This window comes from Eupeodes corollae, chromosome 1 (genome assembly GCF_945859685.1).
Source record: "Eupeodes corollae chromosome 1, idEupCoro1.1, whole genome shotgun sequence".
NCBI lineage: Eukaryota > Metazoa > Arthropoda > Insecta > Diptera > Syrphidae > Eupeodes > Eupeodes corollae.
In genome coordinates, this window is record NC_079147.1 from 309838860 (window position 1) to 309852746 (window position 13887).

Consider the following 13887-nt stretch of genomic DNA (forward strand, 5'->3'; position numbering starts at 1 on the left):
ACACATATTCCACCTATCCTTTAACTGGCTGCAACTTTCAATCTTCATGGAGGTGGTGGTTATCAACGACAAGTTGAGGCTGATTGAACTGCACCGATGGGCCAAAGTACTGTGGCTGAAATAAAAGCGGCAGTTATTAAGAAAATTCAATGGGTTCTATGCCCATTTTTCGTTATAAATGAGCCCTTTAATTCAACAAAATAAATTTTTTGTTGATAAATACAACAAACATTTTTATTAATTCAAAACTATTATTAAGTATTGTTATAGGTATACTTACATTTTCGCAGAAACAACACTTTGCCAAGTGAAAATTCAACACAATAAACACAACAACTAACCGAAAAATTTCTAAAATCTCTGCAATCCCTAAATTATTCGAGCTCATAGTAAAGGAGCATTTGTTTTTTAATATAAAAGAACATACATATATGTATGTAATAAGCAGCATGGATTTATGCCAACTTCAACTTCAACAAATCTCATGCTTTATTGTAGGGTTGTCACCGATTCTTTATAATCTGGCTACCAGGTTGACACTATCTATACTGATTTAGTCAAAGCCTTTGACTCAATTTGTCATAAAATTTTTGTAGCTAAACTAAAAGTTTTCGGTATTCATGGGTTGCTTTTGAAATGGATATCTAGCTACCTTAATGACAAAACACAATGTGTGAAATTGGGAAATTTTGTTTCAAGCATTATTAAAGTTTCATCTGGAGTTGCTCAAGAAGTCACCTTGGACCACTCCTTTTTAATATTTTTATTAATGAAATCCCATTTCTTTTAAAAAATGCCTTATGTTTAATGTATGCTGATGACCTTAAAATATATCTTTGCACAAAAAATAGAAGTGATCATCAAAATCTTCAAACTGATTTAAATATTTTATCCATTCTTTAAATATACAAAAATGTAATGTTTTTACTGCACATAGAACTTTGGTTCCAATGATAAACAACTACCAAATTTTCACTCAGATTCTTGATCGCAAATATGAGATTCGTGATCTTTGAGTCATTTTCGATTTAAAGTTTTTGTTTTCGTTACATGTGGACTATATTATAGCAAGGGCTAATTCAATGCTTGGTTTCGTTAACCGAAACTGCAATGAGTTCTCTAACCCTTACGCTTTAAAATCAGTTTACATGTCTTAAGTTCGTCCAATTCTTGAGTATTGTTCAATTTTAAGGTCTCCTTCTACTTCTATTAGGATAACACGTATTGAAAGAGTGCAAAAGGCTTTAACAAGATTTGTAGTTAGGCAATTAAAATGGAGAATTGACACTCCATCATATGTATCTAGGTGCACCCTAATTGGACTTGAATCATTAGAAAAAAGACGGTCTTTTCAGTGTTTGTTGTTTGTGCATGATGTATTTTCTTATCGTATTAAGTGTCCACCGATTCTTACTTACTTTGAGATCTTTATTCCGGAGAGAGAATTGCGGTTACGTCATTTTCTTAATAATCCAAAACATAGATACAATTATGGTTGCAATGAATCCTTTTCTAGGTGTATTAAACTTTTCAATTCTTTATGTAATGAACTTGACCTCTCAACAAACAGATAAGAATTTAAAATTAATTTACAAAATATTGTACATTAGCTTAAGATAGGTATTTTTTAAATATACTTATTTATGTATATATTTATATTATATATATATTTAGTTATATTAATCATTGAATTGTTAGTAATCTGTAAGATATAAATCCCGTAGATGAATAAATAAATAAATGAAATGAAATTTTTGCGTGTTGCAATTTATACGAAGTTTCCCAAACTTGGATAAGTGCTGCAAATAGTAAAGATTTAGCGATCAATTTCCACAGAACAAAAAAAGTTGATGATCAAAACTGACTATTAAAACGGTGACAATCAACTATCACCTTACGCGATTCCACTATATGCAATCTACCCCAAATCAGATATCGTTACAAAAGTTAGACTCCGTAGCGGGTTAGACACCATGCTCACACGAGCAAAGAGGAACCAGCCCGGAAAGCCTTTTAAAGTATATTATATGGTAGGCGACAGCATGGCAGACCTTGCTTACTCTGGAGAGATGGCTTAGAAACTAACGTTGAAAAGCGGGTCCCGATTAAATTTTTTGTACGGTTTATTTCAATGGGCTGTAGTGGGTTTCGTGCGCTAGACTTGGTTAAAATGAACCTAATGTTGTTCGTCTGGATTTTCCAATGTATGTTCGTAAATTACCGCTGATTTTCTTGCAGCACTAATACGCTATTTTCTAATAACGGACTACACATGCACTCGGTGTTCAGAGACGAAAGTGGTCCTTTTTTTTTGACATAAATATGGATTGTACCTCATATCTTTTCAGCTCTGCCGTCTTACTCTTCTCGTATGGCTGCAAGTAAGGACGTTTTTTTAATTGTACTCAAATTAAAAAAAAAAAATTATTTAAATCAAAACCACGCTTATTTTCAAATTTTACATAATAAATAATTTTTTATTTAAATATTTTTATTTTCCCAAACATGAAATATCTTCTTTTTTTTAATTTTATTTATTTATTTGTTTTGTATAAATATTTACAAATTGTTTTGCTTTTGCTTTATTATTTCACACTATTGCCCCCAACTGTCTCTCATGCTATTTATGCTTTTTCTCATTACTTATTATTTAAACAAAAAAGAATACATTTATATAAAATATTTATGTTATGTCAAGAATGCAAATTAATTTGGGTTTCTTTATAAAATTGATCATAATAATAAAAAAAATACAACTTAAAATATTTTATTTTAATACAAAAACTAAACTTTTCGTTTACCAAAATATTTCGAATCCCGAAAAACTCTTAAACTACAAAAGAATCAATAATTTTCGACACAGGAATAATAATTATTGAAGTTAATCGTATAAACTTACATAAGTTAAAAATAAAAATATCTTTTTTCTTAAGGCATCAATCATCCAACTTAATTTCTATTTATTTTGTCAAAAAATTTAATTTTATTTAAATTAAGCTTTCTCATCATCTTTCTACATTTGTTTGTTTTCTTTTTAATTTGTTTGTACTTAATTAAGACATTTTTCTTTTATATAATTTATGTTAGGTCCAGTTTTTTATAGCAAGATCATCCAAGGTTCCAAAGCGCGTTCACTGCAATGAACAACTTGGATGAACTCGGAATAGAAAACTGGATATCATCATCTGAAGTTTAGTTTGTGCTGAATAAAGGAAATACGATTTCCGCCTTCTGATTCTCAGTGAACACCCATTTCAGTGGTTAGCATAGTCACAGCATAGCACAGCACTTCAGCACATCTCACAATCAATGTTAACTCAGGCTGGAAAGAGTCTGCTTAACATGAACGCCCAACGAGAAACAGTTCCAAATCATTTTGCTGCTGTGTCAGCCTTTTGGGGAATTTTTCACCGACTCCGACAGTGTTTGCTGGAAGATTAGTAAGTTCCTAGAATTTTGCAAAATCTCATGCGTCGTCGAGTTTCGAGCAGAAAATCAACAAATATAACAAACAAAGGAGGACGAAAACAACAACAACAACGACAAGATGATGATGATGGGAAGATGAAAACCCCAAACCCCAAACCAAATCGAATCTCAATCCCAAATCTCAAACCCATATCGAACCTGAACCCGAACAATAACTTCTTACCATGAAAAGTGTTTGTCATTTGCTTCCCACACCAACCAGGGTATCGTCCATTAGTTCCTCGTCGGTGATGCAGGGGGAGTTGGAATGGGGCGATGGCATCACCACCAGTGGCGATGGGACAGGAGACTTTAGAATGTGTACCGACACTGAGGGTGAGGTTGGATGTTGATGGAAGGGAAGTTTGTTGGAAATTTGAACTGGTGGCGGTTGGGCGTGCACCACTGCCACTGGTGGCATCAGTTTGATATCATTTTTCAGAGTGGACAACGACGACGACGAAGTCGACGAGGACGAGTCTTCCGTCGTCATGGTTGGTTTTAGGGGCGGACGCATGGTGAGATCACTCGCATGACTGTTTGTATCTATGAGTGGACCACGATATGAATTGAAATGAGCGGGTGGAACAGAGGATGGAGTTATTGACGAGGACAAGGACGAGCTGGAGGAGGACGAGGACGACAAAGGTGCGGCGGTGTTGGAAACACCTGTATGACAAAAGAGATTAAAGAAATCTTGTTGCTGACCTTTGTTCGGTTGTGCGGGACCGGAAATTTTCGTCAAGTTCTTGTTGGAATCGTTGCTGTTGCCGCTGCTCTCGGAACTGCTTGGCGTTGGAGATGGCGTGAAGGATGTGGCAGGCGTGGTGGGTGCTGAAATAGGCCGTGGCTTGTCCCCATCGTGAGCTTGTGAGTTCGAATTTCTAGCTGACAATTTCGGGATTTGGAACTTCGAGTTGAAAGTCTTCATGAATCCCTCCATTGCAGCCATGTTGGGGGACGCAAATTGCAGAATCTTCATCATGTCCGTGGGATCTGGTCGAGGTGTAACCTTCTCAATGAAACTCGAAGTTGACCTCGACTTGTTGTTGCTCGAGGAGGAAGACGACGAGGAAGAAGCTGATTTGCGAAAGGAATCCGAATGAAAAGAGTTTGTACTGTGTGATTTGGTCAGAGAACTTCCACCCGTGGAACCGGTGGAGAGCTTCGTGGAAAGGTTCCCCGATGAGTTGGACTTTTGAAAGTTGTGCTTTGTGCTTTGCATGCTGCTACCGGACGACGATTTGTTCGAAGGCAATGGTGGGGCGGCAGGAAATGGAAGTGTTGAGGAAGACTTTTTGGAGGCTGGTCCGCTATTTACTCCCGGTTTCAGGCCGGTGTGCTTCTTGGGAGAATTATTCCCTGTTTCCACGGGTTTGCTGTTAACTGTCTTTGAACGATTGAAAGTGGCGCCTCCACCACCACTGTCCTTCGATTTTGTCTTATTGATTGTGATCTTTATGCCGTCTTGGCCCGGCTTGACCATGTACTCCGAACCGGGAGTGCCTGGGGTGACCGGAGTTAAATCACTTGACATTCCGGAGTTACTCAACTTATCGATCCCGTCGGAAGAATTCTGGGAGGATTTGAGCTTATCTATCACTGCATTCAATGAGCTCTTACGACCTTTGTCAGTTTCATCCGGCGAACCTGAGAATCCCAAATGGTTTCCAACGTCCAGGGGTTTGAGTTTTATCGTTGCCGACTTCACTTTCGGGCTTGTTGGAGTTTTCGAGTTTTGGTTGGGCACACTAAGCAGTCTTTCCTTGCCGTCCTTATCGCGGTTTTTTGAAGACGACAACCCAGGCGAAGACAGGGGTCGTGTAGGCAGTGCGAGTGTAGATTTTTCACTCTTAGGACTTGTGGCGTTCTTCAGAGTGGACATACTGGGTTTCCCCGAGCTCCCGTGCTTGGGAGACAATGTGCCAAAAGGACTCTTGGGACTGGACGATGCGTGTTTTGGACTTGTGTAGACTGGAGAGTGTTTTGGAGAAGGCTTCGTGCCTGGCAGAGCCATGGAAGCGGTTGTCTGTGGGGAGTATTTTCTCGATATGGGATCGGATCCTGGCGAGTTCTGACGAGAATACAGCTTTTCTGGTGGACCCATGGGGGAATCTTCGCGCTTTTTCTTCCGCTTCTTTTCACTCTTGCTATCTCTGTCTTCTGCTGAACGCTTCCCAGAACTGGAACTTTTCTTTTCGGTGCCCTTCACTCCCGTTACTGAAACCGTAGGAATAGTCGGGGTTGAGGCAGATGCTGTGGAATTGATTGGAGTAATCGTTATCGTAGATGCCATTGAATTCTGTGATTGTGGCGCTGTGAGGGGGATAATCTCGATTCCAGGCCTTTTCTCTAGATTCCCTTGTGATGGATGAACTACCGACTCCAAGGAACTCGAAATGGGTGTTATGCTGACGGTATTCTTTACGGTGTTGGTTTTGTCCTTCCATATTTTCTGGTACTTCCCAGCAATATCAGCGCTTCGCTCTTCGCTCTTTAAAAGCGCCGACGCCGTCGATGTTGCGGTGGCATTGGTGGATGATGTTGATACAGCGACTCCGGATGCAACAGCGGTAGCTACTTTAGCCGCAATCCCGTGGGAGTTGCCGCCACTTTTTTGTGCTCCTGCTGACAATTGGCCCAAAGAGCTGGAGTCGTTGCTGCTTATATCAGACTGCAATGTATGGTTACTCTTTGGGCTTTTACAAAAATCCTCTTGCTTTACTTCGGAATTGAATTGTGATTTCATCAGGTTGTTCGCTCCCCCAGCCACAGGGCCGACCGATGAACTCAGTTCAGGAAACCCCTCAGCTCCGGTAGCTGTTAGTCCGGTGGTATGAAAGAACGGTCGATTGTTTCCTCCACCGAAATTCGATCCCCCACGGTCAGTGACTCCAGGTTTGGGACCTTTTATATCACGAAAGTCACCTCCTCTACCTCCGGGGTCGATTGGACCCTGAGGTAGGCTAAAATTTCCATAGTCTCCGCCGTTACCGCGCTGAAAACACTTCATACGCTCCTGATTCCAATACTTAAGTAGGCTTCTTATAGTTATGGGTATCGACAGACTCTGCTGAACGATTAGGGTTAAGTTCGCAGCTAAGGATTCATAGTTGTTGGACAGCGAATAGATCTCACATGTTACCAAGCCAGAGTCGTTTAAATTAAATTCGACTGTGGCCATGGACTCCTCATACGGATGCTCGAGGGCCACGGAAATTTGATTAAATGAAATCGCATTAACGTCGAGAATAGTTGTCGATTCGATGTCTGTAAAAAAAAAGAAAAAACATATTCTCATATTAAACTAAAGTCGTATTCATATTTCAACGTATAATAAGCTTTTAGTATTCGATTTTTTTTATCGATAGTCATCACTCCTAAGAATGACGAAATCACTACTAAGCTGCAATTTTCCTAAGTAAGTAAGTACCACCTAAGATTTTATTACAATGTCCAAGTAAACCTCTAAAATATAATAAACTTATGAAATGGCTCTAGTGATGATCCGCTTAAGAGGTCGGTCTATCAACCTGTCATATTCTATTTTTCTTGTTCATAAGTCAATCGAGTTAATGGTTTCAAAACGGCAAGCTCCAACGCTAATTGATTAAGTGGCAAGCCTTGTTACCATCCCTTCCTTTTTTATAATAAGCATACACTCAAGGGGATACCCTTAATATGCAGACACAGGAAGAGGGGAGAGGGTTTGAAAGGAAATGCCAGTACACAAAGGTTTTGAATTCTTGAATATTGCAATGACTAGGAAAGGCAGATTGTGGTAAGACATTCCACATTTGTGTAGTACGGCTAAACAACGAATCTCTGTATTTGACAGTACGGCCGAAGTTGGACTCGAGGGTAATTTTGATAAGCATTCCTACATGCGCGAGTATTACGGTTGACTTGTTTAAGGCGAGGAAAGCAGCTGGCTATTTCACTACAGCATAAATTGTTAAAATAACGGAAAAAAGGGTCAGACAAGAAACCTTACGACAGTGTTCAAGCGAAGTAAATGAACTTTTGATGATATTATCACCTATCAATATAAATGGTCTACATTCAATACTATCCAATAGGGTTAAGTAAGTTGCACACATACCGAGAATATCGAGATAAATTCCACGCGGTTTTTTATTCGCCATCGTACAATGATGTTTAGGTCGGAATTTAATGAGCTTATCATATTTTGTCGCTGTAGTTCCACAACCGAAGAAGAAGGATATGACTCTAAAAACGTCAGCGAAACAATGTTATTGGATTAGAAGTTGCAGACAGGAGATCATTAATAAAAATGATAAAGAGTGTTGGAGATAGAACAAAGCCCTAGGGCACACCAGGATTAATGTATTTACTTAAATCTATCCAATACTACTTGTATTGAACGATCCAAAAGGTAATTACTAATCCAATAAAGCAGGGATTTTAGAAAACCGAAAGCACGATAAGAGAGCCAGATGCCAAACTCTATCAAATGCTTTTGAAATATCAAGTGCAATAATCTTACTTTCTCCCAAGCGATGTAAAGATTTGCTCCACTGTTCGGTGAGATGAACCATCACCAGTGAACCTATTGCTACGAAAGCCATACTGTCGGTCATTAAGAAGCTTCCGTTCTTCAAGATAATTCTCGAGCTGATAATTTATCAAATAGTTCTAAGAATGAACATTTTTTGAGAATTTTTTTTTGTGGAAAACACTAGTATCACCGTATTTGACAACTAAGGTATGGCCACACTATACACTATAAATACGGTGATACTAGTGTTGTCCATAGTTAAACTTTTCGCACTTTTTGTGCAACTTTTAATCATGTTGTTTTTTTTAATATAAAATACTAAATAAATCCCCTGAAGAAGCTGGAAATGATGTTGCAGTCTAAAGTTTTCAATACGTAACCGTGATATTTTGTTCTTTGCTTTCTAGACATTCAAATTGACTCAAAAAAGAACTCGTTTATCCTGAAGTAAGCCTAAAGCCATGTCAGTGTGGCTTCAAGCAACGACAAAGTCAAACATAAACCAAATATTCACATAACATCAGGTCTAGGACAAAACTCAGGGGTGGAATCGGCAACAATGAATTTTGACAATTTGAATCTGATATTGTTCAATCGAGTTGAATTGAGTTGAATAATCTTACACAGACGGAATGAAAATTATAGTCAATTGATTATCAAAAAAAATTATAGTCAACCTTAGCCGATTTCACCCCATGAACTTCAAACCGATACGCACCTCCTCTTCATCGATTTCAATGCAGCGTATTACAGAATCTACAGATAAGAACTTTACAAAGCAATGCTTATTTTTGGTATTCTTGTCAAACTTGTCCATTTGTGAAGAATGAAGATGGAGAATTTACTGATTCATTTGATGTAAAAAAAGGTTTTAGACAAGGCGAAGCCCTATCATGCAACTTCTTTGATATCGTTCTTGAAACAAACTCACTCGTAGATATTATATATATTTAAAAGTCCGTCTACTGATGATATAGAAATAATTGGAAGATCAAATCGTGATGTCACTAGCGGTTTCTTAAGCATTGGTCAATGAAGGACATTGAATAACGACGACCGGGGCCGGGCATAGGTACAAGATGTGCAAATGCACAGGGCTCAAAATTCTGGAGGCGCATTACCAGAAGCAGGAAAATGTAATCTGATCTTGCGCAAACAAATATGTACTATTATTTGCCTGGTGCAGAATGCAGATTGTTTCAATTGTTTTTTTCCTTTGTTGGTTAATTAATATTAAATAAATAGCTATCAGTTGTTAATAGAAGTGACGTATATTGTGATAAGTCAAAACCGGAATATGACTGACTCAGTTGATTTTTGACACTCTTGAATTATATCGAATTTTAAATAAATAACTGACGAAGCCAAAGTTATGACAATGGTTCGAATATGAAAGGAAAAGAAGCGGGTGTTCAGAATCGAATTCGAACCCTGGAACCAAGTGCATTTTTCGTTCCATGTTGCTAGCATTCCTTAAATTTAGTGGTTAAAGATGCTGCTCGGTGAACATTATATGCATTTAAATGTATCGATAAATTCAATGTTTGTATAATTTTTTTAAAGTTGTTGTTAAAGTGGGATATTTATGAGAAAAAAATTCCAAGTCTTAATTTAAAACCCCTTTATCAGAGCAGGTTAGAAGCATTGAGGCATTTAAAAACAAATTTAGAAGAGACACTTGAAGCCCTTATAGAAATAGGAAATCAAGAGGCAAAAAACATTGCGTTAGGAAATAAAATTTTTGATTTTACAAATTGCTGTCTGCAAATTTTGTTTGATGTTTTATTGCTAGTTCCCTAGAAATACTAAATATGTTTCCTGAAGCTTCATCATTGCGATTTTAACGGAGAAAAAGAATTTATGCTGATGAATTTCCTGAAACTATATCAGACCCGATACAAAGATTTAAAGTAGAAGTAGTTTTTTTCAAAAATACTTGATCAAGCTATTGAACCAATTACAGAAAGGTTTGAACATCTTGATAGGTATATTATCATTTTTTCATTTTTAAGCAACATAAGCAAATGTTTAAAAAATAAAAATGTACGTGCTTCATGCCTTAATTTGCAGAATGTTTGAACATTAGGTAGTTTTAAAGATTTAAATGGAGAAGAATTGTTTCAAGAGTTAACCGTAATATTCCCGCTTGTTACACCACAAAGCTCAAGTTTTGATGTGTTAAATTTTATTTTTAGTTCAAACCTTGAAGATTTTGCTCCGAATTTAATTTAATTAAAGTCACCCTCTTATTTATGGCGTAGAGGCTTGAAACTTTCTAAGGTAGGATGAGAACATTTTAGAATGCTTACAGGAAAATTGTCAGGGTGTTTTTGGTCCCTCCTGAATTAACAACAAATGCGTTGGCAAGAAAATAATTTGACGTTGATTGAACAAAAACAGTAAATGGTTCTAAAAGTGAAGGCCATTTCCGAAGAGGCAAACACTTTTTTTTATTTTTACATCAATTGAAGAACTTTAAGTATCCAGAAATGCAAGAAGGTTTTTAGTTATTCAACAGCTCCTCAAAATTGGTTGGTGACCTTTTCTTTAATAGGATCTCAATTTTATTCATATCGCCAATAGTTTAAACTTCGAGTAAGCCTGTTCTTTTTAATAACTTTAACTTATTTAAATTTTGCCTAACCTACAATTCGACTTTTAGGTTCCTTTGGATGTGATAATAATGTTTCAGTAAGATTAAGAAAAATGTGCTTATAATGATAAAACAGTGGGAGAAATTAGGAAAGGATGATAGGATTAGAAATTACCGACGATAGTTTCGAAAGGAAATATTGAGCCTGAGTAATTCACAGGTCCTTTGAAATTGGGCTGGAATAAGAAGTATTTCGGTTAAATTGTTTAAGGGCTATTTCGCATTGTCTTTAAAAAGTGCGATAAATACAAATTTGGAGTTGCAAACGTTTTAATTACGAACGGCTATCATTTTTAGAGTTCTCGTTTAAATTCTATCCAAGTGACTTAGGTGAATTATTGGGGCACATGTCTAAATATGAGAAAAGATTTTATAAATTGTAGCCATACCACGAATAAGAAAAGCTAAGGGTATTATCGTTAGCCAAACAATTTAGTGGTTTAGGCGTTTGTAACAAATAATTATTTACATATAAAAAAGAGTGCGAAGATAAAACGGAACCTTTGGGCACAACCAATATAACTTGTATTATAGTCAATTTATAAGCCAGCGAACAACAGATTTATTGATGCAAATTCCATGCATTTGCGAAATATCTATAGCAATGATCTTACTTTTTCAAAACGATGTAAAGATTTATTCCACAATTTGTTCTTCAAGATATTGCTTAAGCTGAAAATTGGTCAACATTTCCATTACATTTGAAAGAATTGACGTACTTCTTCGTGTTTCCACTTTCTACAGCGAAACTATTAAAAAAGTGTTTAAAGATAAAATTGTTATGAATTGAATTTTTGGTCAGGTTTTGGTTAAGTAAAAATAAAATGTACGTGTCCTATTTTGTGTAGCCAAACGAACTTTGGACTCAAGGTGTTCGAAAAACGGCCACGAAATTTCAACCTCAATTTAATTAACATAATTTATTCATTTGTTTTGAATCTTAATTTTTTTGTTTTCAAATGGTAATGCTTAAAATTCAACAGTCACAGTTTTTGAGTAATCTGGAAAAATCCCTTTAAAAACATTATCTACACTAAAACAGGCATAAGGCGGATGACTTAGGTATGGTTTCTGAGCGAAGAACATATAAGTTATTCAAATTAATTTTTATAGTCTTTTAATGAGTTCTTACCTCCCAACTTAGTCTGAGGCCGGACACAGCTCGACAGCAGAGTATAGAAGAGCGCATGTTTCTTGAGAACGGCTAGGATCTTGGGCACTTGAGAGGGTTCTGTAAATGGCACACTGGAAACAATAGATGCCTGAAAAGAAATAAGCAAACATGAAGCACACGCTCTTAAGCCCATAAAACAATCCTCAACCAAAACCTACCTTCATTAGTTTATTTTCTGTAAAGAAATAGCAATGTGTCTGATCGGGTAGACAGACAAACAAACCTCTCGAAGAATTCTGGATTTGGTTTTCGGAGGCAGTTTGTATGACGAGCTTCATGATCGATGATGCCACCAGAGGCTTAGTACCTCCTTCTCCGGGAACAGCAGCCACACCAGGTTCAGTGGTCTGAGCGGGCATGATGGTGCGCAGAAGGGTCTGACACACGGGCAGTGGTGTGTTTAAGCGCAAGACAAAAGTCGCAGGCAGAAGTGTGGAATTCTGGGGAGTCAGAGGCGAATAGACAGGCACATCTTCCATTCCTTCCTTTGTAAATGAAACCGTTGGCAAAATTTGCAGTTTGTTGGCCGACGACGCCTCCAGATTCACAGTCACACTCATACCCAAGTTTTTCACACAATATTACTGACAAAAAATATAAATTTGAAAACATCATCATTTCATTTCGTATGTTGAATTTATTTGTTTTTATAAATGGATAAATTAAAACAACAACTGCAAAATCATGCTGTCAATTGTTTTTTTTTTAGGAAAAAACTTGATTAAACTGAAACTTAAAAATTGCAATATGGTTGCTGTTTTTTGGGAAAAGAATTTTTATATTTATAAGTGACTGCGAAAATTTTTTTTTAATTTATTTGAATTACTATAAAATTTGACGCTATTCACAAATCAGACCAAAGAAATTTCTTGGGCTAAAATTCGTAGGTTGGGGAAATATTTTACTCTCCCGTGAGCGCTCTCTTTTACGAAAAGCTAAGAAATTTTTGAGTACACGAACAGGATTTAGTCAAATTTCGTATTTTTCGTAAAATTGGACTGTTTTAGGAGGGTACGCGAACGGACCTAATGTATGTACCTACAAACATAATATAGTATTTATTTTAGATTCTTGATAAGTGTTCGATTAAACAACGAAACGTTTGTGCATGTTTTGCAGTTGCTTGATTTACCATCAGGAATAAGATCAACACATATTCCACCTATCCTTTAACTGGCAGCAACTTTCAATCTTCATGGAGGTGGTGGTTATCAACGACAAGTTGAGGCTGATTGAACTGCACCGATGGGCCAAAGTACTGTGGCTGAAATAAAAGCGGCAGTTATTAAGAAAATTCAATGGGTTCTATGCCCATTTTTCGTTATAAATGAGCCCTTTAATTCAACAAAATAAATTTTTTGTTGATAAATACAACAAACATTTTTATTAATTCAAAACTATTATTAAGTATTGTTATAGGTATACTTACATTTTCGCAGAAACAACACTTTGCCAAGTGAAAATTCAACACAATAAACACAACAACTAACCGAAAAATTTCTAAAATCTCTGCAATCCCTAAATTATTCGAGCTCATAGTAAAGGAGCATTTGTTTTTTAATATAAAAGAACATACATATATGTATGTAATAAGCAGCATGGATTTATGCCAACTTCAACTTCAACAAATCTCATGCTTTATTGTAGGGTTGTCACCGATTCTTTATAATCTGGCTACCAGGTTGACACTATCTATACTGATTTAGTCAAAGCCTTTGACTCAATTTGTCATAAAATTTTTGTAGCTAAACTAAAAGTTTTCGGTATTCATGGGTTGCTTTTGAAATGGATATCTAGCTACCTTAATGACAAAACACAATGTGTGAAATTGGGAAATTTTGTTTCAAGCATTATTAAAGTTTCATCTGGAGTTGCTCAAGAAGTCACCTTGGACCACTCCTTTTTAATATTTTTATTAATGAAATCCCATTTCTTTTAAAAAATGCCTTATGTTTAATGTATGCTGATGACCTTAAAATATATCTTTGCACAAAAAATAGAAGTGATCATCAAAATCTTCAAACTGATTTAAATATTTTATCCATTCTTTAAATATACAAAAATGTAATGTTT

The 13887-nt window shown here is 36.5% G+C and overlaps 1 protein-coding gene across 1 annotated transcript; it reads right to left on the reverse strand.

Annotated features, from left to right (window-relative positions):
* Positions 1 to 2445: 2445 nt before the first annotated feature.
* Positions 2446 to 12380, reverse strand: LOC129942856 (mediator of RNA polymerase II transcription subunit 1-like). The gene is made up of 4 exons (XM_056051954.1): positions 11973 to 12380; positions 11773 to 11902; positions 4177 to 6738; positions 2446 to 3429 (listed from the first exon to the last, which is right to left on the reverse strand). The coding sequence occupies exons 1-4, from the start codon at positions 12372 to 12374 to the stop codon at positions 3338 to 3340; spliced, it is 3186 nt and encodes a 1061-aa protein (XP_055907929.1). The 5' UTR covers positions 12375 to 12380; the 3' UTR covers positions 2446 to 3337.
* Positions 12381 to 13887: the final 1507 nt, after the last annotated feature.

What these genes read in the sequence shown, in the direction of transcription:
- LOC129942856 (XM_056051954.1), bottom strand. Translation starts at nt 12,374, where the DNA reads ATGAGTGTGACTGTGAATCTGGAGGCGTCGTCGGCCAACAAACTGCAA. An exon ending in GCCTCAGACTAAGTTGGGAG is followed by an intron (nt 6,739 to 11,772) that starts GTAAGAACTCAT and finishes TTTTTTTTACAG; the next exon opens with ACATCGAATCGACAACTATT. An exon ending in TCCCGCACAACCGAACAAAG is followed by an intron (nt 3,430 to 4,176) that starts GTCAGCAACAAG and finishes CTAATCTTCCAG; the next exon opens with CAAACACTGTCGGAGTCGGT.